The sequence below is a fragment of the Ictidomys tridecemlineatus genome, chromosome 7 (assembly GCF_052094955.1).
Source record: "Ictidomys tridecemlineatus isolate mIctTri1 chromosome 7, mIctTri1.hap1, whole genome shotgun sequence".
In the NCBI taxonomy this organism is placed as follows: Eukaryota; Metazoa; Chordata; class Mammalia; order Rodentia; family Sciuridae; genus Ictidomys; species Ictidomys tridecemlineatus.
The window spans coordinates 129,725,354-129,750,816 of NC_135483.1; the positions used below are offsets into that span (position 1 = coordinate 129,725,354).

At 34.9% G+C, this 25,463-nt stretch overlaps 1 protein-coding gene across 2 annotated transcripts in view; it reads right to left on the minus strand.

Moving 5' to 3' along the window:
• LOC101960713 (CD302 antigen) overlaps positions 1-25,463 on the minus strand; it is a 126,372-nt gene that overhangs the window by 59,403 nt on the left and 41,506 nt on the right. For both annotated transcript variants that reach the window (XM_021730549.3, XM_021730443.3), the window contains exons 14-25: positions 23,970-24,051; positions 20,532-20,600; positions 18,699-18,813; positions 15,498-15,533; positions 14,570-14,745; positions 13,856-13,923; positions 13,499-13,578; positions 12,661-12,800; positions 10,861-10,966; positions 10,262-10,422; positions 2,381-2,510; positions 1,076-1,302 (exon numbers count right to left, since the gene is read on the minus strand). In XM_021730549.3, coding sequence (XP_021586224.2) covers positions 1,076-1,302; positions 2,381-2,510; positions 10,262-10,422; positions 10,861-10,966; positions 12,661-12,800; positions 13,499-13,578; positions 13,856-13,923; positions 14,570-14,745; positions 15,498-15,533; positions 18,699-18,813; positions 20,532-20,600; positions 23,970-24,051 — 1,390 coding nt within the window. The remainder of the gene's footprint in view (positions 1-1,075; positions 1,303-2,380; positions 2,511-10,261; positions 10,423-10,860; positions 10,967-12,660; positions 12,801-13,498; positions 13,579-13,855; positions 13,924-14,569; positions 14,746-15,497; positions 15,534-18,698; positions 18,814-20,531; positions 20,601-23,969; positions 24,052-25,463) is intronic.

The window sequence follows — 25,463 nt, forward strand, 5'->3', positions numbered from 1 at the left end:
CCATAAACAGCAAACACAGTCAAGCCTTAGCACCACCAGCTGCTTTGTTCTAAACTATTCTTGACTAGAGGTCCAACTGTAACCATAGCAACCAATTCATAAGCCCCCAAGGCCTCAATGTGGCCTTTGGGGTGTGATTTTGCTAAACAGTCTTACCCACACTGCCTTGCCCTCTTTCTCCTGCACTGTACCTCCCTCAGTTCCTGGCCCTAGGCTTTGGAACCTCCATTCCTTCCTAGTAAATCATCCCATTCTCAGTCTCCTTACTGAAAATAAGATCTCTTAATTAAAGTGATAAATATTTCCTTACTGAATTCTTGGCCTTAATTGATCTTAATCCAAACCTGGCTTTTCCAAGGGAATAACCTTTCAACACCCACAAGGGAAGGCTGTTTGTTCTTCCATTCTTAGAAATGGAAGGGCCATGAGAAAGGGGTAGTAGGTATTTTTACCTCCTTTGATCACTTCCTATAAGGGTTATTCTCTTCTTATTCACTGAAAACTCCCAATATTCTTGCCTCTGGCTGACATTCTCTGTAGATGTGGATCCCAGTTCCTTCCTGACATTCCCTAAGATGGCCTGTGTCTTACTCTGTTCTTCTGGCCCAGCTAACAACTTAGGGATGTTGTTACCCAGAACTGCTACACTTCTAACACTGTAAACAAGCCTTGGTCAGAGGAACACCATATCCTGAATGAATTCATATGAAAATAGTTATTCTTCCCATCTTCATACTGCTCACTCCCTCCTCCACCCTTCACCCAGTGTCATTTTACTTCAGTAAAAAGTCTTCCAATATCTTTCCATTGCTCTCAAACTAAAGTATTATTTATTAATATCCTAAGAAATACTCTTTAAGATTTAGGGAAGGTTATGAAGATATATAATATACAAGCTAGCTACACAGGATATATTAAAATCAAGGGGAAATTAAGGAAAAACATATATCCATCAAATTTACTGGAGTCAGATTTAAAAACCTCTGTTTTTTTTTTTCAGTCTACAAGAAATGCAATGCACAATAAAAATGTCACATCTGTCATCCAATCCTTGCGGTTGGAACTAAAAACTTACGTCTTGACTGAAGAGTCCAATCCAGAAGGAAGAGTTCCAAAGGACTGCCTGCACAGCGAGGAATGCCTGTTGGTAGGCATCGGTGATGCTCACCAGGTGCATGTTCTCCCTCAGGCACTCCTTTTGGGCGTCGAGCCACGTCAGTGTCTTTGGGATTATTTTGTATAGGTTATTAAGATACTTTACAGTTTTTGAGGTGTTCTGCAAGGGCTGTCTGTCTTCAGTGTCTGTAAAAGAAAACAATAATAACAACCATCCCACACATGCACTGCAAGACATGGGACAAGTTTTCAAATGTTTCCCTGACTAATCTGCTTTAGGTATTTCTTGATTATTTGCTTGTTTTAAATTTTGGGGTAAGAAAATTAGATATGTTTTGCTATGTACCTTAGGCAAAATGTCTGACCTGCAACATTTGGTTTCTAAAATCAGAACGAGATTTTGTTTAGTTGTTCTAAAAGTAGTCGGCAATAAGATTACCATTTTAGTTTGGTGCCAAATACTTCCTTTGTCTGAACTGCTTCACCAGGTAAGGTATTAAAAGTGTCCCCTTACAAAGTACCCTTATAAAGTACCCTGAAACAATGCACAAAGCCACTTACAAGAGGAGATATTTGAATTCCTGCTTTATAGTATTTATCTGAATAAGGCAGTGACTAAAAAGCGTGGGACAAATGTGTAAAGATCAATTTAGGAAAAAAAACTGCCGAAGTACAAGAAATATACTTAAGGTTCTCATTGTGTAACAATTTTTTGTTGTTGTTGTTCTTAAGTACTTGTTAAAAACTCTCTATGGTCAATGAAAAGCAATGTAATATCTTTTTCAAATTATGGATAATTTCTGTTTTTAAGTACCCATTTTATTTGTGTTTGGGTTATGAAGTCATAGTGATCCATTTATAGTGCTTTGTAACTTTAAAATTGGTGCTGAATTTAACAGTGAATATTTATACAGTACTGAATTACATTTAAAATATTGTTTTTTCTTCTCCTTTCCTCAAGATGAAAGCTAAAATTTGAAAAATATACCAGAGTAGAAAGAACACAATTCACCCATAACTTACACTCAGTAGACAACTACTATTAAAAAATTCCATATTATATTTAATTTTATATTTTATTAAGTATGGGAATGCCACTTGAAAAAAAAATCACATTCCATTTGAGATAATCTACCACAATGAGGCAATGTAATTTACCCATGATTATAAATTCATATGAATTCATTTATAAGATTTTTGTAAAAAAGAACCATATATTTCTAACAGCATAAAGTGCCTTAGTTATCTAGATAACAATTGATACCTGAATATTTCTGACAGAGAGATACAAAGTAGTATTCGCTGCAGGCAGTAAAATTCCACGACCCAGTGAAAGGTGACTTTGGGAGGTTGAGTATCACAGCGCAGTGGTAGTGGGACTCTTCATCAAAGAACTGAACAAAAAGGCAAATATGGACATGGGATTATTAAACTAACAGTCTGAAGATCCCAGTAAGAAAATTCTGGATTCCAAATTGTTTTTGTCCCCCTGTAAAAATATCCCATCAAGGAACTTACTATAAAATTTCTATGAAAACCCTGATTAAACTTTCAAAGTCTAAGAAAAAGAACAATTAATTTGAGAAATTAAAAAACAAAATAGTGGCAATATGGTAAGTATATCTTCCAACAGATAAAGAAAAATTATTAGATATAAAATAAAAATAGCTACAATAATACTTAACATTCTCTCAGTCTTAATAGTTCAAATAGGCAAAAACATGATTAATTAAGTTTATTCAATGTTTCTGAGCTTTTTGTAATGATGAAATCTATACCTCATAATAGAGAATTCACCTTTAAGTTTGGGTCCTATATGAGTCACTGCAAAAATTTCCATATATTAAGATAAAAGTTTACCTAGATTTCATTCTATAATTAATAATTTGAGACATAAAAATTATGCAAAGTATATTGTTCCTATATTTTTTATATATTTGAAACATCACACTTACAAAAATTTTTAAAAGTAACCTTATACCAGGAGCAAGAAATTCTAAAAAAAAAAATGCTACTCCATAAATATTAAACCAAAATTGAAATAAAATAATTATAAGAAAGAATAAAATTTTTAAAAATCCAAAAAAGGAATATGGGCTGAACTTTTTGTGGAGGCAAATGTGTATTATTAAATGATTTTTCTTTTTCTTTTTTTTAAAGGAAAAGCAGACTAAAAATTCAATATAAAAAACTAGAAAATGAACAAAAAAGTAACTCCAGGAAAAGCAGGACAGGAAAATGTGGAAGTAGCATGAATAAACATGGATTGAGCAATAGGCATAAAAAGTGAAAAAGAGAGTAGAGAAAACTAATAACATGCACCTATTTTTCTAAAACCTAAATAAGAAAAAGTAAAATGCATTTAAAATAAAATATGAAGACTTGAAAATACTGTATACCACTTTATTCTAATATGTCTGAAAATCTAAATGAAATAGATACCTTTTTTATATGTATTTTTTTAGTTGTAGTTAGACACAATTCCTTCATTTTGTTTATTTATTTTTTATGTGGTGCTGAGGATTGAACCCAGAGTATTCTACTACTAAGCCACAACCCCAGCCTCCACCATTTTTATTCTTTAATAATTTTTTCACAGTACCTTTATTCTATTTATTTATTTTTATGTGGTGCTGAGGATCGTACCCCATACCTCACACATGCTAGGCAAGTGCTCTACCACTGAGCTACAGCCCCAGCCCAAATAGATACTTGAAAAATACCAATCATAAAGGAAAATAGAAACACCGAACTGTACCAGTAATTTGGGAGAAAATTGGAAATTAACAATAATGGTTATTAGGGGAAAAAAATCCTGATGTGTCTGTCAGGTACTGTGCTAAAACTTTGAAGGAATTATTCTTATGTAATCCTCACAATGAACTTAGGAGGTGGGTTCAATAGAATTGGAACTTGCAGATGGGAAACTGAGGTCCAGGAAAAATTCAAAAACCTTCCAAAGTGCAGTAAGTGGCTGAATTGGAATTAAAACCTAGTAATCTCACTTTGGAGCTGGGCCATCAACTACTGCAACAAACTCCTTTGTTATTAAAGACTGATGTCTTAAAATGATTCTGACATTTTTGTACATAGTTCTTTCAAACTTTCAGGGAAAGATAATACCCCAGTAGTGTCATAATTCCAGAACACAGAAAAGATAGAAAACTACCCGGTTTGTCTTCTGAGGCTCACATGATCAGCATGGCTTAAAAAATTAACTCTATGAACACAGGTGAAAACATTCTCAAAGTTTTTTCAAATCTAATTCAGTTAGAATAGTAAAACTATTCACTCCAAACAACTAGATTTTTTTTAAAGAGAGAGTGAGAGAGGAGAGAGAGAGAATTTTAATATTTCTTTTTTAGTTATGGGTGTATACAACATCTTTGTTGGTATGTGGTGCTGAGGATCGAACCTGGGCCGCACGCATGCCAGGCGAGCGTGCTACCACTTGAGCCACATCCCCAGCCCCCAAACAACTAGATTTTATGCTAAGAACATCACACCTATTAATAGGTTGAAAACTATGATAATTTCAACAGATGATGAAAAGAAACTTTAGAAAATATAATACTTTTTCATGATTAAGAATTTGAAATAAGCTTATAATAGAATTATATATAAACGTATATATGTATATACGTGTGTGTGTTTGAGGCGCTAGGGATCAAACCCAGGGCCTTGAACATACTAGGCAAGTGCTATACCACCGAGCCTATCAGTCAACATAATATTTTTTTTTTTTTTAGAGAGAGAGAGAGAGAGAGAGAGAGAGAGAGAGAGAGAGAGAGAGAGAGAGAGAGAATTTTTTAAATATTTATTTTTTAATATTCGGTAGACACAACATCTTTGTTTGTATGTGGTGTTGAGGATTGAACCCGGGCCGCACGCATGCCAGGCAAATGCGCTACCACTTGAGCCACATCTCCAGCCCCTCAACATAATATTTAACAACAAAAGACTGCGGACAGTACTGTTAAGATCAAGATCAAATCCAGGGTGGTGGCTATTACTCCTGTTGTTTTCCAGAGTTGTGGAAGTTTTGGCATATGTGGGGAGGCATGAAATGAAAATGAGAGGGGTAAGGATAGAAATTAAGATAATTGTTATTTGGACTGAGGTTGTGGCTCAGGGATTGAGCACTTGCCTCACATGCATGGGACACTGGTTTGATCCTCAGCACCACTAAAAAAAAAACCCATAAATTAAATTAAGATATTGTGTCCATCCACAATTAAAAAAATATATTTTTTTAAAAAAGATAACTGTTATTTGCAGATTATCAAATTAGAAACCCAAGAAAATCTAGTTTAAAAAAAAGTAGAAGAATAAGAGCATTTAGTTAGATGGATACCTATGGAAAAATACAAAAATCCCTAAACAATAGCTTTCCAAATATCAATAGAAAAATCAAGAAAAAAAATCTGCCATTTTTAATGTCAATAAGGAAGTGACAGAACTCCTATTAAACATCACAGAGTAATCTATGGGAAGACTTGAATAAATGGAGAGTATAGTATACCACATTTCTTAATTGGAATATTAATTAAAAATATATCATTTTCCCTAAAATGTAGTCAAATTCTCATCAGGAGTTTAATTATTGTGATTCTAAAGTTTGTCCAGAAGAATGGACACGAGTAGCTAAAGACAGTTTTAATGGCATATGTAAAGGAAAACCAATCCTATTATACTTTTTAAAATATGGCAAAATTATAGTACAGTTATATGCTGTATAACACTACTTTGGTCAACCACAAACCACACATATGACAGTGGTCCCATAAGACTGTATCAACTAGTGATGTCATAGCTGTCTTAGTTTGTGTACGTATACACTATGATGTTCTCTCAGTGACAAACACCATTCTAAATACAGTCATGTGTTGCTGAAGAAGGGGAGTACACCCTATGAGAAATTCACATTAGGTGATTCTGTCACTGAGCAAACATCATAGAGTGCATTTGCACAAACCCAGTGGTGTATTCTACTATATGCATAACCTATTGCTCCTAGGCTACAAACCTGAACAGCATGTTACTGTACTAAATATTATAGGCAATGGTGACATGAGGGTATATGCATATTTAATCATAGAAGAGGTACAGTAAAAATACTGTTTATATAAAATATTAAAATTATAGAGGGAAATACCATAAATGGAGTTCACAGGACTGGAAATTGGGACAGTCAGTGAGTGAGCAGTGAAGTAAAGGTTGAGAACATGACTGTACACTTTTGCAGACCTTATAAACACTGTGCACTTAGGTCACACTAAATTTATAAAAAATTTCTTTCTTCAAAAATAAATTAACATTAGCTTCCTATAGTTTTTAAAGTCACATACTTAAATATTTAAAAAATTTTTACTTGTGTGAGTATCATTTAACTTAAAACCCAAACACATTATATAAAATACCTTCTTTCTTTTATCTTTATTCCTTAACCATTTTTCTATTTCTAAACTTTTTTTTTTCTTTCTTTCTGTGTTGGAAATGGAACCCAGAACCTCATATATGCCAGGTAAGCACTCAACCACTGAGTCACATCCCCAGGCCCTTTTGTTTCTTAAATTTAATTTTGAGACAGGGTCTCACTAAGTTGCCTAGGCTGGTTTTGAATTTGCAATCCTCCTGCCTTAGACTTCCAAGGGATTATAGGCATGCACCACTGCACCTGGCCATTTGCTATCCTTTCATATTACTGGAAGTGCAGTTGGTTTGTTGGCAACACCATCCACAAAGATGTGAATAGCGTGTTGCTACAATGTTACCATGGCTATAACACACTAGGTAAGAATTTTCCAGCTCCATTATAATCTTTTTTTTTTTTTTTTTTTGGCAGAGGCCAGTCGGGAAGTGGTGGGAATTGAACCCAGGGCCTTCCTGCATGCAAGGCAAGCACTCTACCAACTGAGCTATATCCCCACCCCTCCCTCATAATCTTATGGGACCACTGCTATATACATAATCTAATGTTGACTGAAATGTCATTATGTTACACATGACTATAATATCTCATATATACACACTCTTAATATATGATGAAGTAGGCATCCTGTATTGCTTTCAACAAATGGAAGTATATATAATAAGTGATGTAGAACAAGTGGCTAAGATTAGGAAAAAGGACTAGTATTCACTGACAGTATATGCAATATAATATGTTATAATGTATTATCAGAGAAAAAAGGCAACCTGTAACACAAAACTAGAAGAAAATACAGGTATACATTTAGGTAACACATGATAAACTTTCTAAAGTGGAGGGAAAAAGAAGAAAGAAGACAGATTTGAACATATTCCAAAAAAATTCAAAATATTCCAGAAATATTTATTCTGATATTCAGACTTAAAAAACAACCTAGGGAAATATTTGTAGTATATGCAAAAAGCACAGGGTGAACCTGAGTTTATAAAATCCAAAAAAATTAAACAGAAATACAGGAAGGTTTTGACAGATAACTTTGCAAAGACTAAGAATATTCACACTTGAAACACAAATTATTAACTAATTTATGAAAGTTTATTTGAAATCAGAGGAATGTCCATGAAAATATGAAATTATTTAAGCTACAAAATTATCAAGAATTTTTAAAGGCTAATGTCATTAGAGGCAATATAGTCGAGTAGCTAAGAACCCTGGTTCTGCAGAATCTTGGACCTGGATTTAAATTTTGCTTCTGCATGCATAGGCTCCATAATCTCTGGCATATAATGACACTCTTTATCTGTTCTCCACATTTTAAAGATGAGATAGAAATAACATACCTATTTTACACCTATTGTGCACAGTAATGAGACAATGTATGTGATGTAGTAGCAGAGTGTCTAGCATATATTAATGGCTCAATACATGTTATATTATTAAAATGCTCATGAGGATAGAAGGGCAGTCAGAATATACTACTAACAGGAATATAAACTCAAACCTTTCTGGAAAGCAACTTGGTAACCAGAACTTTTCCTAAATTTATCTTAATGAAGTAATCTGGATTATAAGTAAAATTTATGCACAAAGATGTTCATTGCAGCACTATTTATGATTATGTAAAATTGGAAACAACCTAATACCTAGCATTGGTTAGGGAAATAGTGGCATAACAAGAAATAATGTTTAAACATTAAAATGCTTATCAAGTTGTTTTTTTTTCTTTTTTTCTTTCTTTCTTTTTTTTTTTTTTTGGTGTGTGTGTGTGTGTGTTCCACGGATTAAACTCAGGGGCACTCAAACATTAGTCACATTTCCAGCCTTATTTTGTATTTTATTTAGAGAAAGGGTCTCACTGAGTTGTTTAGCACCTCACTGTTGCTGAAGCTGGCTTTGAACTCGAGATCCTCCTATTTCAGCCTCCTGAGCTGCTGTTTTGGGGGCTTCTTTTGGTGCTGGAGATCAAACCCTGGGTCTTGACATTCATTGGTAATGCTCACCACTGAACTGTATTCCCAGCCCTCAAGTTGATCTCTTAATAGCACCTATAATTACTTATTATATAATACTATATGAGGAAAGCTGAGCTCATTAGTATTTATACTGTGATCTCATCTGTGCCAGGGAACCAACATGTAGAAACGATATTGAAATATATATTGTGGTTATCTAGATCAGGGCTCAAATACAGTAAGTCATTAAGTAGGTCATGAAATCAAATCAGTGGATTTTGTCTGGCCTTTGTGATAATAAAACAGAACAGGATAGGATAGGATAAGAAAGGAGTGGAATGAAATGGACTAGAAGATAATAGAAGGAAAATATCAGGATGTACAATCTCTCAGGGTGGGTATTATTTCTTGAAACTTGTGTTTTCATTCAGTACTATATCTACATCTATGTCTTGGGTACTGATTTAAATATATTTCTTAACATGGATTATGGCTGAAAGTTTAAAAACCATAAAAACAAAGTTTAAATTTAAGTGGAATCAGGGTTGACTCTGTGTGTGTGTGTGTGTGTGTGTGTGTGTATTTGCCCTTGTGTAACTTCCACATTTTCTATTATAACCAACTCTTATTTTGATATTTACTTTGTACACTGTTAGACAAAATTCAGAATTCCCTTTGCTATCAACATTAACCTTAAACAAAGCAGCACTGTGTTAGGAAAATCAATTGATTATTATCCAGGATATATATTTGAAACTGGACGTTCATATTAGGTTCTCAATCTTTGCCCTTTGTGAGAACAAACATGGTCTTGACTCAGCCTGTAGGAAGAACAGAAGCAATGGGCAGCAATGTCCTGTTGGTGTAACTACTGTCAACACATTGCCCTCTCTCCTTCCCTTGTTTCCTATGAAAGAGAATGTCATCCAGAAAGTAAGAATATGGCTTCTATACATGCAGTTCTTCACAAAAAAATGATCACCAAATACATCTTTTTCTCTCAGGAATCTGAGGTTGAGAGTTCATATCCCCTAAGTGTTAAGTAAAATATACATATTTACATCTGTTTACAACAGACTCCTGACAAGTTTACATGCTTGTTAATTAAGTACTATGGCGTCTGATGCTCTTGTGAAAAACTAGGTTATCCACCTGAAGGCTGGAGTTATGAGATGCTTGTTGTTGTTCTCTTAAGGGCTTTGTTGGGCTATAATTCATACAGGATACAACTCATCCATTTAAAGTGTACACTTAATTATTTTCAATGTATCCACAGAGTTGTACAACCACCCTGAAATCAATTTTAGAACATTTTTACCACTCTAAAAAGAAGCCCCATACTCTATAGCCATTACCCCCACCTCTTCCATCCTCCTTATCCTCTAGCAACCACTCAGTTAGTCTCTAGCTTTATCAATTTGCCTATTCCATAGGTATAATATGAATGGAATCATACAATAGGTCCTTGTTCTTTTGTGTATGTGCGTATTACTGAGAAGTGAACCCAGGAATGCTTTACCACTAAGCTACATCCTCAGTCCTTTCTTAATTTTTGAGATAGGGTCTTGCTAAGTTGCTAAGGGTCTTACTAAGTTGTTGAGGCTGACCTAGAGTTTGCCATCCTTCTTTCTCAGCCCCCTAAATTGCTGAGATTACAGTGTGCACTACTATGCCCATCTAGGTCCTTGTTTTTAATCCAATAATTTATGAGAGACTCAGGTATTTCACAAAATTGTATACATCATCAATTCAAAAATCTTACATTTGTTGGTATACTCAGCATTCGACCAACCAGCAATGGATGGAAGTTGCTATATGTCAGTTCTCTATCATCTGTCCATTTGTTTATCCTTTCATAGGCATTCCAGCGCAGACCAATCCATAAACTACCTTCCATATCCGGAAGCAATGATGTAATAAAATCTGTTAGAAAGAGATTTTTTTTTTTAAAAAAAGCATTTGATTTATTGAAATTAAAGATAGACCTGTGCTAAAAATATCAATGAATACCTTTTGTTTAACTATCAAGATAATCTTTTATCTGCTCTATAAAAATGTACTTTAATTAAAACAAATTTTTTGGGGGATTCAAGGGATGGAATCCTGGTATGATTGACAACTGAGTCATGTCCCCAGCCTTTTTATTTTTTATTTTAAGGCAGGGCCTTGCTAAAATGTTGAGGCTGGCTTTGAACTTATGATCCTCCTGCTTTAGCCTCCCAAGTCACTGGGATTACAGGCATGAACCACCATAGATGGCTAATAAGATTATTTTTATATATTAATTTCCTACAATATCTTAAAACTTACTTTACTCCCAGATTAGAATAAAACATATTTCTCAAAAAAAATTGCTGGTACCTTGTTCACTCTGGCTCAACACTGAAGGAAGGGTGCCACCATAGGAGTGACAGATATCTCTTGCTTCGGAAAATTTAACAGACTTGGGTTTGATCTTTAGAAAGCACTGCAAACAAAGACACATATGAAGCATAAGATTACAGCCACAAGAAATCTCACATAGTAAGTAAATGCCTCTCTTTTAGAGGGCTGCTGACATTCCGTCTGTGTAATATGTAAATTTGCAAAGGAGTACCATAAGGATTCAGGTTCATACTTTCAAAATAAAGAACTAAAGAATGGTCTTCAAACTATCACATTAAAAAAAAATCTCAAAGGGGGAGATATTCACTTATTCTCTTTTGGTTACCTCATTTGTAAACCATTATGTAGGGTTGTTGTGACTTATAAAGTACTCGATGTTGACTAAATTATATTATTATATTGTGTGAATGTACCAATACATAAAAATGAATCTCACCATTACATATAATTATAATACGCTAACAAAAATATGGAAAAAAGAAAATAAATCTCATTTCTTGAGTGTTTCCTATGTGCTAAGCAGTTTTTGTAGTTTTGTCCATTTAATGCTTACAACAAATGAGAAAACTGAAGCACAGGAAAGTTAAGTAACTTAACACATAAGTGAAATAGCTAACAAGTGGTAAGGTTAGCATTTAGATTCTGTTCTATCTGATTTCAAAGTCATTACTTCCCTATATCAAGAAACACATTTGAAAAGAAAGCATCTCTTTTTCTCTTGGCAGGATATTTTAATTCAATGTTATATCAACTATGCAAATTAACCTGGTTCTAGTATGTTGGAGAATTAAAGAAATTGTCCTAATTTTTAGCAGTCAGAATACACTGCTACCCTTACTAAAGATGCTTTCAGGTGTCAAATATTTTTTTCTTTTTGACATTATGATCACTGGGTGTGAGTGTTGTGCCCCAAATTGTGCTCCTTGCAACAACATCCTACAAAAAATCATTTTTCAGCTTTCTTATAGACTGGAGTGGCCAACAAAATATAGGCTAAGTCACCCAGTCACTTTTAGAAAAGACCCTAGAGAGAAAATTTGAACTTAAGCATGAAAGCTTATAGTAAGGATGGCAGAGCAAACACAAAGAAGCCTGAATTTGAAGACTTTAGGAGTTTCCACACCAACCCAGCTGGTTTACCTTTAAACATCTTTTATATGAGAAAATAAATGTTTTAACATACTGTAGCAATTTCTTTTTAGTAGCCAAACACATTTCCTAACACATATGTATACCAAAATGGATTATGCATCTCAAAGAGGCAGATATAGAATGCAGCATTTCCCAAACCTTTTTAATCATAAAATTCCCATTTGGAGGCAAAAATCAATGATTAATATTTTGTAGCATATGTGTAGTCTCTGAAGAGTAGTTTGGGAAATGCTGATCTTATTTGATTGTCAGATGCTGCCTGGATGCTCTCCTTGAGGGGGAAAAGAAAACAGCAGCCAGAAATTAAGTCAGTTTCTTATGTGCCATAGAGATAGTCCTGACTAGTCAATGTATTACTAACCATTGACAGATCCACTTTAGCAATTTAAGTGTTGGTAGCATCAGAATAGAAACGCTGCATTTTGAAATACCTGCATGCATGACTAACTTGAGAGTTAACTCTTGATGTCACCCATGGTTTCTGGCATCAGAAAGGATCAGGCAGGATACTGATGCATGCAGAGACGCTTAGTGAAGATGTCTGATGGGTTGGCCTTCCACCATAGGCCATAAACCAGCATGAAAGCAATCACTGTCTGTACAGTGTAGCAATTCTCTTTTTACCTTATTCTGAAAAGGAATCCAATCCCCAGAACACTGAACTTTAGCAGCAGAATCTGGACTATATTTCTCTAATGAAGATACATTGTATTTTTCACAGATGAAAGGCAATTTGGTTGTGCAGTCTGTTGGTTTATTTAAGTCTGAGAAATAAAAAGCAAGATTGCAATGGTGAAAATTTTTCATTCAGCACATTTTAAAAACAAACGTAGTAAACAAAGGCTCTTTTAAATTTTATTTTGTGTTTTTGGTGCTGGGGATTGAACCTGTTCTACCACAGACTGAGTTAAATCCCTAGCTGCAAGAAAGGCTCTTTAAATCAGTCTTTCTCAAACGGTTAAAATATATTCCCTTTCTTCCCTAGCCTTCCATTATCATCCTTCCATTATTATCTGTCTTCCATTATTATTTATATTAGTAGGTTCTAACACACCAATATTGCCAGTAAAAAAAAGAACACAATTGCTATAACTACCACCCCCTTCAAAGAATGATGGCAAGAAACAGGAGGAATTGAAAGGGAAGTTTAATTAGGAGTAAGGCTTATAAACCATATTTTACAACTACTGTCTCTTCACCTTTGTAAGTGTGTCTAAATGCTTATCATTTATGAAAGTAGTAAGTTTATTCATAAGTAAATACTTTAGGATAAAGGAAGTTAGATTATTCACAGTGAAAAGTACCTTTTTGGATTTGGAATTTGGGCAATTGTCATTAACAATATATCAGAATAAGATGAAGCTACCAGATACATAATTGAAATGAAAACAAGATTAAGCTAGCAACTGATCCTGAAGTTGACATATGACATGATCAGCATTAAGGTTTGGACTTAATTTACCCATAAACCAAGTCTTGGCAGACATGTGCAAGCATTCCTCCCCAGATCTCATAGGAAAGTGGTGCCAGGGATGTCTTGAGCTGAAAGTAAATAAGAGATTCAACAATTCATAAGGTAATTAGATATTCCATTCTGGCTTTTTACTCTAAGTTATTTTAATTCTAAATTTAATATTAATGCCATTATTTTATACCACTTTTTTCTTGACATTAATATGAGAAGGGACTTGGCTTCTTTAATCTAGGCAGTTTGTGGATTAATATTCAAAACTACTTATAAATAGCAGTCCATTAGTCAAGGGCAATCTGGGACTGCAGTAAGTGATAAATTCACAAAGGCAGAATCAATGTCACGTACTATATAAAATGACGATCTAGTGGCTGATCACTAGTTCTCACCCACCACTTCTGTTCATCACTTGATATCTGCAAAAAAAAAAAATAAAAAAATAACCACAATCACCTATCCTTAGAGATGCTGAATTTAAGGAAAGTTTTGCTTTAAATATTAATCACAAATAACTTCAATTTCTAGACATTCCATTATTTGGTCTCAAAATGACATGAATCATGACTTTTCACCAAAAAGTAATTTGACAGTCCCTATTTTATATATTCACAGAACCTATCTGGGGTCTTGAAAATAGAGTTGCTGTAATTAGAAGCATACATTAATTGGACTAATACATTAATTGGGCATACAGTGTCTTATTGCAATTAATGATAAATTTTAAAATATACAAATTATTTCTCTCTCTAAAAGTTATTTTATAACTTTATTAATAAGTAGAAACAGAAATTTTAATATAAGTTAACTTCTAATAAAGTAATGAATTGGGATAATTTATACTATCTACCAATGCTCATCTCATAAACTGATATTTATTATAAATTGTGCATATTTTAAAACATTAAGCAATCTCACTTAACTTTTCAAACACTGAACAATGAATATGGATGTTGTGAGGCAAATTTACTTTAGAGGAACATTTAACTTTTGAAGATTTTGGAAGTATTTTTAATGGAATAAATATAATAAGAAATATATTTAAAATGCATTCTTTTAAATTACATTTGCTATTTTGTTTTTGATGGCTTTTAGTCCTGTAAAAGACGTTATAGTAGCAAGAAAGCTGTGATTGCTAGCACAGTACAGGACGGCTTCTTCGTAGTTCAAGTGAGGATCAGCAACAAACCAATATTCACTTCCTTCAATTATAACTGGAGGCCCATGAATTCCAGCACGCTCTAAATAAGAAGATCAGAGTTAGGACCATGCCAACCAAACTGTACCCTGTAAGTATGGGTAAGGGTTAAAACTTTACAAATAGTAACTGTTTTGGTTTGGATGTGTCTCCCACAGGCCCATGTATTAAAGGCTTGGTTCCTAGCCCATGATGCTATTGGGAGGGGTGGAACCTTTTCAGAGGTGGTGCTCAGTTGGAAGTCTTCTGGTCATATGGAGGTGTGCCCTTGGAAGAGATATTAGTACTCTGGAGCCTCCTTTTTCTGTGTTTCCCTTCTCAGCCACCAGGAATAAGCAGTATGCTCCACCAAGGGCTCTCTGCTATGAAGTGCTATCTTGCCACAGGCCCCAAAGCAACAAGGCTGACAGAATATGATCTAAAACCTCCAAAACTGTGAGCCTAAACCTTTCCTCTTTTCAAGTTAATCATATCAAGTATTTTATTACAGTAAGGGAAAGCGGATTAACACGATAACCCATCTAGATTACTGGCTCTCTCTGACTGTGGAAGTGATAACTGCAAGGAATTAAGGATTCCTGAGCCAGTGACTCTGCCACTTTTCTGTATTCACAGAGAAGAAAAATCTAGCCTCATGGACTCATTCCACACCATCCACCCACTTTCCTTGCCTGGAGACAATTTTATTTCTCTTGAAGACATGATAGAGAAGAAACTGGCACTTAAATAATTAACGATATACATTGTCAAAAGGATAAAAGCAGCTTTTGCTAAATTTCAGTTTTCTTAACTCACCTGGATTATACCAGTCTGGTGTTTTTGGAGTGCTGCCTGTATAAAGAAGAAAGCAAGTGGCTTGAGTTTAGTATCTGATCACAGATCAGCTTACTGTAAGTAGGGCCTTTTAATGTTATTTACACTGTTATGAAGGTTTATTCATTTCTGAGCAAATCATTTGATTTCAAGTTACGTCATTTAGTTGAATTTTGTAGGGCTTGTACTAAAGCTTCTTCAGTGGCAAAAGATAGACTTGCTAAATATTTATATAGTATTCCAAGCAGTCTAGGGCTGGGGATGTAGCTCAATGGTAGAGTACTTGCCTAGAACAAGCAAGGCCCTGAATTGGATCCCCAGCATTGAGGAAAAAATATATTTTAAAAAAATATATAAATGCATATGGATAATAAAATATACAAATCCATATATATAAAATATATCATACACACAATACATATGTATGCATTACTAGCAGTTTTTTGCTTTGTATTGGAAGTCAAAAGGAAGACATGGACAAAACATAGCTAATAATTAGAAAGTTAAAAATAAGTAAATGATGATGTTGTATAATTTACACAGAAGCACTAAGGGGTTTGCATCAAGGTAATCACCCTGTAGGATGAGGCTATTCAGGAACTACTTCCCTATCTAATGGAATTTGAGTTAACTGCACTGTACACTTACGGGGTTAGAGGTTACTGACTCATGAGATGTGGTTGGACAAAGTATCCAATACTGAACCTCTTGAGAAAGTGAAACAAAACTAGGAGGAAAACAATAAAAGTCAATGCAGATTCCTGAATGGAAATGGGAAATATGATATGCTTCACAGAATCATGGGCTTCACAGTGGTGTGCGGGCCCTCACACACTATGGCTGAGGTGCTTCACAAACTCCCTGAGCCTTCATTATCTACTTTATAAAAATGAGTCTACTCACAAAGCACTTGAAGACCTTGCTATCACCCCTAAAGTGGTACCCACACAGCCCCATGCACAGCACAGCCTTCACAGGATTCTAGTTGCTTCCTTCCCCCTAGTCATACTGGCTACAGGTCACAGTGGTTTCAACTCTAAAACATAATTCACTTTATTTAATTACAGGGTAAAACAGCTGTTCTTAATATTGTTGTTGTATCGAGGCGTAAGTCATCAGATGACCCTCCCAAGAGAGGACAGCCTGCACATGCAGCATCCTTGGGTTTTCTAAGTTCTCTTCAGATTGTGTAGTTTTCATCAATAGAAATGCAAATTGATTTAAAAATGAACACAGTTTCTTGTCTATGATATCGTCAAAGTCTTTTTTATATGAGACTATGATATACATATATGTATATAAGGTAGCAAGAAGTATAGCTGCTGTAATTGATAGTGATAATTTCCCTAAAAACATTTTCATGAATTTTATTTTTGATATTTTCCTCAATTAAAAAAGGAATATTTTAAAAAAATACCTAGTAATTATGGCTAATTAAAATTCACAGGTTCATATCCCTTTTAGAGAAGAGGGGACTACTTAGAACAGGTAATAAAAAGGCAAGAAGAGAAAAGGCATGGTGATTTAGGCTAATAAGGGGAAAATTTCTTTAAGAAAACCAAAAATGCCAATTAATGTAAGTTGAGTAGATTTCGGCTGCTGTGGTAAACAAGAAAAATATCCAATCAGATGAATGCAATACCTTTTAACTTAGAAAGTTAGGTACTGTCAAAGGGGAGTTAACATTTAAATCTTGGATTGAGCAATCATTGATTGCTTTAAATGACTGGTAGTTGATTCAAATGATATTTAGTTATTTAGTATTTTATTTTGTTTCTGCATGGGGGAAGAAAGGGTGTTATTATTTAGATTTGTTTGGTTGACTTTAGATTTGCCAAGACAGTCAGTTCCCTTTAAACTAGCACATGCTCTATCATAACATTTCCTGACATTACAGTTCTGTCATTTCTAAGTTGCCCTGGTTTCCACTCTTGGTCTGCATCTCCACCCAAACAGGAGGTGGGGGTAGCCGCTACCAGTGCAGGTGCCTTGGAGTGAGCAAGGACACTCTGTAGCAGGCTGGTAAATGCCACAAATGGGAGGCTCACCCGAATGCTTCAAACCAGAGACATTATGCATATTGGCTGTATATATGAGTTACTTTTCCACTTCCTTAAAGACCTTCTAAACTGGTTTTCCTTTGCTCCTTTTTGAAGTTTAATCAAACAATCAGGAATAACAGGGCATAGTCCTCCCCACCACCCCAGGACAACCACATCAACACACATTCATAAGCACAGAAGCACTCTTACTAGTGCCTGACAGTCCTCTTTCATGAAAGAGACTTGCCAGTTACTGTGCCTGAGGTCATATGTGGTGGTCCTTTGTAGGAAAATGAGCAAAACAATGACTCAATCTTTGGGGTTCTTTGAGAATCTGTAGGAGGATACACCTTTAGTTGAAACTGTTACATTCAGTTCAGAAATTCACTTTAGAACTTCCTTTGTATTTTCCATTGTGTTTACAATGTGTGCTTAAAAATAACTGGAGGGTCTGGGGATATAGCTCAGTTAGTAGAGTGCTTGCCTCACAGGCACAAGGCCCTAGGTTCAATCCCCAGCACTGCCAATAAAAAAAAAAAAAAAGGTGGGGGGAGTAAAGTCTTCTCATCTTTTTAAATAATAATTTCCTAACATTTTCCTTGTAAAATACTAAATTAAAAAAAATCTATTTCTCGCTCTTTTCATCAAAGGCTCTGCTATAAATCTAAGTTCCTGAATTTGAATTTACATGAAGTATAAGCAGTTTTGGAGTTCATTGACAGTTGCTTCTAAATTTTATAATAACCTGCCAAATTTTGATTTTTTTGGTTCCTGCCTAATTCTTCTCCAAATTATCTTCATTTTGCATCAAAATAAAAATTAGAACGATTCTCTCTTCATCTATCCTTTTATTAAAATAATCTTTCATACCAAAATCTAATCTCCCTAAATGAGCCTTAAATTTTGTCTTCTATACAATTTTTTTTCTATGACCAAAGAGTAAGCTATTACCAAATTTCTGTAAGCTAAACTTCTTATAGGAGAGGGAGTTAGGCAGTAGGCGGGTGGTATAATATATTAATTGCACCTCACGACATGTAAAAATTACAACTGTGGACTAAAGCGGTGTCTTATATACTTCTAGCTCAGCATTTGCAACATTAACATGAGAAAATCGTGAAAAGGAATAGCTACCACTTACCTTTTGGAATCTGGCATACCCATTCAAGTTTTGTGTCACAAGCAAAAGGCCTCAAATAAATATATTCTCCATCATCGTAGAAATGCCAGCTTCTTCGCCATGGCTTGTATATAACCTAAAGGAGGAAAAGGATTGCAGAATATTTTGAGGTTGCTGCTGCCTTATGAAACACTAAACTGTACAGACTATGGCCTTGGTCCCTATTTCAGCCCTGGCACTTAAGCTTTCTGTAGAATAAATGACACATGAATGAATGGAATGTTTAAATAGTAACTGCCTGAGCAAAAGCCTTCCAAGGGGACTGAAATAAATTATAAGGCCATGTTTATGTCCAATATGTTAATTCCTGTCTCTTTTCCCCCTGATTTTATTGACAAGAAATTGTAGAATCTTGTACGTATAAAATTTGGAAAAAGATCAAGTTATAAAAGAACATTATTTCAGCAGTATTCAAGCACCAGGCTGTGACTGGAACAGATCAGAAGATGACACAGAAGTCCAGGCTCAGGGGCTATACTCCTTTATTGTTGTTCTGACATTTCTAGGACGTTTCCCAATGCCTCATGGACAGGGTGGCTCCCTGGGAATTCCAGTCAGCCACTTCTCTGAAGTGTTAACCTTTTCTGTGCTACTTTGGGAATTCTGTACAAATGGTATGATACTCTAAGAGTTTATTACAAGAAGAGTTACTTTGAAAATAATGTTTTCCAAAGACTTTCTCAATTTTTATTGGCCCCAACCTTCCTGTAGCATTTTCTTGGGCTACAAAGTAAAGATATTAACTGGATGTGTCCTCTCTCCTTGTCTTCTTTTATTTTTTAATTGGCAGTTCCCTCAACTCTACTTCTTAGCCCTTTTTATAATATTCATTTCTCCCCTTCAACTCCTTCAAAGTTTCTTTAATTTCAACTTATGATAGGACACATCTTACGTCAAGGTTGGATTTAAAACTATCTAAATTAAAATAGAGCATATTCCACAGACCAGTGCACCTTCCAATCATATTATACAGTGGTTAAGAGTACTGGACTCAGACATGTTACCACCAACATTTCAGTCCTGTTACCACCTAACCCTGAGTAAGTTACTCAAAGCTCAAATTTCTTTCTCTACACAATAACTATGGTAACAGTTCCTACTTAACAAGGTTGTGTATTAAACTAAGTAATATATATAACATGCCTTGCACAGTACTTGACTTCTAAAGGAGTCAGTAAGTGTTTGCTGCTCACCATCCCCACCATCACTGCCATTACCACTGTTATTCTTTCCTAACAACCCCGTTCCTGTGTGTAACCTGTATTATGCCTGTCATAGCCCTGGCCTGATGGTATCATCTGCTTGTTTGTCTTTATCTCCTACTAGACTGGAAGTTCCTTGAAGACAATGACAATGTTTTGTAGCCTGTCACTGTTTTATTCCCCTTCACAGATTCCCTGAACATGTCACTTATGAAATGGATAAAGGAATGCATTCTGCAGAGGTAAATGCCTAATGGGTCGTTTATGTCTTCCACTCCTATCTGCTGTATTTTGAAATTTGTCTCAAGATATATCTTCCTCATACTCTCAGTTCATGTCATCCTCCATCCTCAGAGACTTTTTAAATTGTCCTGTTGTTATCAAAAATATGTACAAACACCTCATCCTGGCATTAATCTAATTTCCCAATGTTGTTGCAAAACAGCATTGAAAACAACTGCCTCCCCTTCTTTCCTGGGGATCAGGCCGAAGACCTCAAACATGCTAAACATGTGCTCTACCACTGAGCTACCATCTCAGTCCCAGATTTATTTATTTACTTTCAATGCAGATTTTCCAGCACTAGACTGACCTTGACAGCAGCACAGTCTCTGATGTCGTAATCTTGCTGAAACTCATTTTCCATGATAATAGTAGACACCTGAAAAGACAAGAGAGCCTTGAGAATTTAAGAATGATGCATAAATATTTGCAATTTAGATGTAATTTAAGCAGCTTTAATAATGGAGCATGTTCATATGCAACTGAAAAAAAAACAGTTTAAAAATCAGGATGCTAAATCATGAGAAGACTTAGACAATGTCATAATGTCATAAGTTTCTAAACAAAGGAAGGCACAGTTTCAAAAGTGGAGGTTAATGATGTAGTAATTTTACTGCTATAGTGAGAGTGCCAAGACAATGACAACAACTACTTCTTCCACCTCCTCTGTCTTCTCTTTCATGTTTTGCATATGTTAAAATGCTGGTTATTTGATCAACTAATCTCAAATATGCTCCAAATTGAAAATACAAGTCAGAAAAAAAAAAAGGTCAGGAGTCTAACATTTAGAAAGAATACCAAATGAATTAACAGAAAGGTAAAGTGTAGCAAATATTGAATATTTGAAAATTTTGCTGTTTGTGTTATTTAAAACATCTCTTCAGAATAATTTAAACATTTGAAATAATATTGGAAGATTTTTTAGGTTCCCCCCAATGAATTGTTTTTCTCAATAAAGATAATTTCTCTTTATATAACTCCTATTTTTAGATAATAAAAATAAAAGTTTCTCATTATTAAAAAAAATTAAAGCCAGTATGATGTTGCACACTTATAATCTCAGTGACTTGGGAGACTGAGGCAGGGGGAGTGCAAGTTTGAAGACAACCTCAGCAATTTAGCAAGGCCCTCAGTAACTTAGCAAGACCTTGTCTCAAAATCAAAAACAAAAAAGATCTGAGGGCTGGAGTTGTAGCTCAGTGGCAGAGTGCTTGCCTAGCATGTGTGAGGCACTAGGTTTCAACCTCGGCACCACATAAAAAAATAAAGGTACTGGGTCCATTTACAACTAAAAATATTTTAAAAAAAAGATATGGGGATGTAGCTTGGTGGTTAAGGACCCCTGGGTTAAATCCCGGTTACCCGCCCCTCTCTGCAAAAGAAGTAAAAAAAAAAAAAAAATTATTAAAAGCAAAATAAAGAAAAACTTTGAGGAAAAAAAATTATTTTTACTAACCAAAGATGGCCACCACATCTATGTATCTATATTTTTCTCTTTTTTGGACCATTCATATACTATATATATTTTTAAGTAAAAGTAAATTAGAACCTTGTTTTTTTTTCCCCCACTTCATATACTTCATATATGTGAATCTGTTTCCATTTCAGTAAGCATGCAGCTTCACAATTTTGGTATGTGGATATATTTATGTTTTTTAATTGACAAGTAAAATTGTTATTTTTTTATCATATACAACATGATGTTTTAAAGTATAGGCATTGTAGAATGACTGAATCTAATTTACGTATACTTTACCTCACATAGTTATCATTTTGGTGGTGAGAACACTATACATCCACTATCAGCATTATTTTTAATAACTATAATTGCCATGTTTCACAATAATAGATCTCCTGAAATTAATCCTGTTAACAGTATCTGAAATTTTATATCCTTTGACAAACATCTCCTTAATCCCCTAACCCCTGATAACCACCATTCTACTTTTCTAATTCTGAGATCAAGTTTTTTTGATTCCACATATTGGTGAGATCATATGGCATTTGTCTTTCTAGTTGGCTTATTTCAATGAATATTTTCACCTCAGGTTCATCCATGTTGTTGCAAGTGGCAGGATTTCCTTCTTTTTATGACTGAATAGTATTCCAATATGTATATATAGCACAATTCCTTTATCCATTCATCCACTGATGGACATTTAGGTTGATTCCATATCTTGACTATTATGAATAATGCTGCAATAAACATGGAAGTGTAACTATCTCCTCAAAATACTGATTTCGGGGGCTGGGACTATAGCTCAGTGGCAGAGCACTTGCTTAGTACATGTGAAGCACTGGGCTCGATCCTCAGCACCACATAAAAATAAATGAATAAAATAAAGGCATTGTGTCCATCTACAACTAAAAATATTAAAGATTACTGATTTCATTTCATTGGAATATATACCCATAGTGCAATTCCTAGATCATATGGTAGTTCTTTTTTTTCTTCTTTTGAGTATTACTGGGGATTGAACCCCAGAGGGTTCTTCCTCTGAGCAATATCTCCAGTCCTATTTTTATTTTATTTTGAGAGAGAGTCTTGCTAAGTTGCCTAGGCTGGCTTCAAACTTGTGATCTTCCTGTCTCAGCTTCCCTAATTGCTGATATTAGATGTGGGCACTACGTACCCCCCACTATCTTTTTTCTTTTTGATATCAGCTGTTCTAACAGGTGTGAGGTAATACGAGTTTGTGTTTTTAGTTTGTATTTCCCTGATGATTAGTAATGTTTAGCATTTTTTCATATATTTGTTGGCCATCTGAATGTCTTCTTTTGAGAAATGTCTTTTCAGATCATTTGCCCGTTTTAAGTTGGTTTATTTGTTCTCTTGCTATTGAGTTGTTTGAGTCCCTTACATATTTTGGATATTAATGCTTATTAGATATATGGTTTACAGATAATTTTTCCTGTTCTGTAGGCTGTCTCTTGGTTGACTGTTTTCTTTGGTGTGCACAACCTTTTCAGTTTGGTGCGATCCCATTTGTCTATTTTTGCTTTTGTTGCCTGTGTTTTGGGGTCATATTCCATAAATCACTGCCCAGACCAGTATCATAGAACTTTCCCTCTTATGTTTTCTTCTAGAAGTTTTGTAGTTTGGGGTCTTTAATTTAAGTCTTTTAACTCATTTTTAGTTGATTTTTGTAGATGGAGTGAGATAAGGATCTAATTTCATGCTTCTGCACGTGGGTTTTCGGTGGTACCTGCACTACTTGTTGAACAGACTATCTTTTCTTCACTGTGTTCTTGATTGTCAGAAATCATTTGTGTGTAAATGCATGGATTTTTTTTCTGAGCTTTCAATTTTTCTACTGATCTATGTATCTCTTTATGATCTATGTATCTCTTTACAACCATTTTGTATTGGTTGCCATAGGTATATAATACTTTTTATTTTTTGAACTCAGGAATTGAACTCAGGGATACTCAACCACTGAGCCACATCCCAATCCCTTTTTGTATTTTATTTAGAGACAGGATCTCACTGAGTTGCTTAGCACCTCACTTTTGCTGACGCTGGCTCTGAACTCTCAGTCCTTCTGCCTCAGCCTCCTGAGCTGCTGGGATTACACCATGCACCACTGTGCCCAGCTAAGTAATACATTTTTGAAGTCCAGGAGTGTGACACCTCCTACTTTTTGCTCAAGACTATGGTAATTCAGGTTCTTTAGAGATTCCTTATGACTTACCTGTTGTTGAAATAAACACTACTTCCATACTACCCCAACAGAAGGTTTTAACTTACTGGTGTACGATCACTCCACTGCCACGATCCTTGTAGGTCTGGGCTCCTTTTATTCAAACCTATCCATAGCCAACGCTGGTCACTACATAAAGAGGAAGCATTAAAAATTTTTTCAGGATACTTGGTGAAAATATTTACCATTCACAATGCTTAAAGTGCTTCAGTCATATAACTTTATTTAGACTATCTTGTCACTGACTGGAAAACACAATCTCAAGCCATATAAAGAAGTCCTCTGAGCTGAGCATGGTGGTGCACACACCTGTAATTCCAGCTACTTGGGAAACTGAGGATTGCAAGTTTGAGACCATCCTGGGCCATTTAGCAAGATCTTGTCACAAAATTAAAACAAAAAAGAAGGGCTGGGGATGTAATTTAGTAACAGAGCACTTGTCTAGCTTGTGCAAGGCCCTGGGTTCAATTCACAGTGCTGACAAAGAAAAAAAGCCTTTTGAAATGAAACTGAACCCTTAATATGGTGTAGCTACAGAAAAAGCAGCATACTTTTAAATAACTAAATTTTTTTTTGCATGAAACACAAAAATAATTCTGCTTTAAACTTTCAAGACAAAAATGTTGTGATTATTTCAAAACTTTACTGCAGGGTTTTCACATTATTTTATTTTCAAATAGAGTCAAATACAACAGTGGCATTTTAAAAAAGCATTGTCTAAACACTATCACATCTCTTTAAAAAGAACAGAACCATTTTGCTAAATTTATACTAAACAAGGTTCAAAAAATATTTTAATTTCTATTGCCCATTAAGTTGAAAGTAAACAAATTTGAGTATATTTGAAGTGCCAAAGAAATATACTAGAGAGATAGAATTAAACGATCACTTAAGTGATGACACATAATATTCATAAGTAGTATACTTTGATGTACATGCTGGGCGCAACGATGACACAGAGAAGTACAAGACCTAATAATGAAGTAGTTAGGGAGACAAGATTTATATAAGAAAATAAAATACGATAAGACCATTGATGAGAACTATCAAATAAGCTGTATAAATTTAAGTGCTACCAACGTTGAGAAGAAGGAGAGGTCACTGTGGACTGCAGAAGCAAAGGAAACACTTTCATGAGGTTAGGAGATAGTTTTCAAAGGATGGCTAACATTTCTTTCCAGCCAAAGTCTGAAGTGTTCAGTATTCAGATTGGCCTAGAGGAAAACAGGAATTCCAAGGAAAAATATGTACACAATTATATGCACATTTAAGTGATCCCTTTCCTCAAATAAACTTAAGCTCTAGCCAGGGAAACAGATCTGCATAAGTAGAAGTGATAAGACTAAAAACTTTTCTGTTTCCATCTCTACATGAAAATAGTTTCTAAAATTTAAGACATCATAGGCAGACCCGTTATATTCCATATAATTGTGTGTGTGTGTGTGTGTGTGTGTGTGTTAGGTACTGAGACTGAACGCAATGCCTTCTACATCTTAGCCAGGTGCTGTAGTACTGAGCTAATATCCCTGGCCCCATAGTAC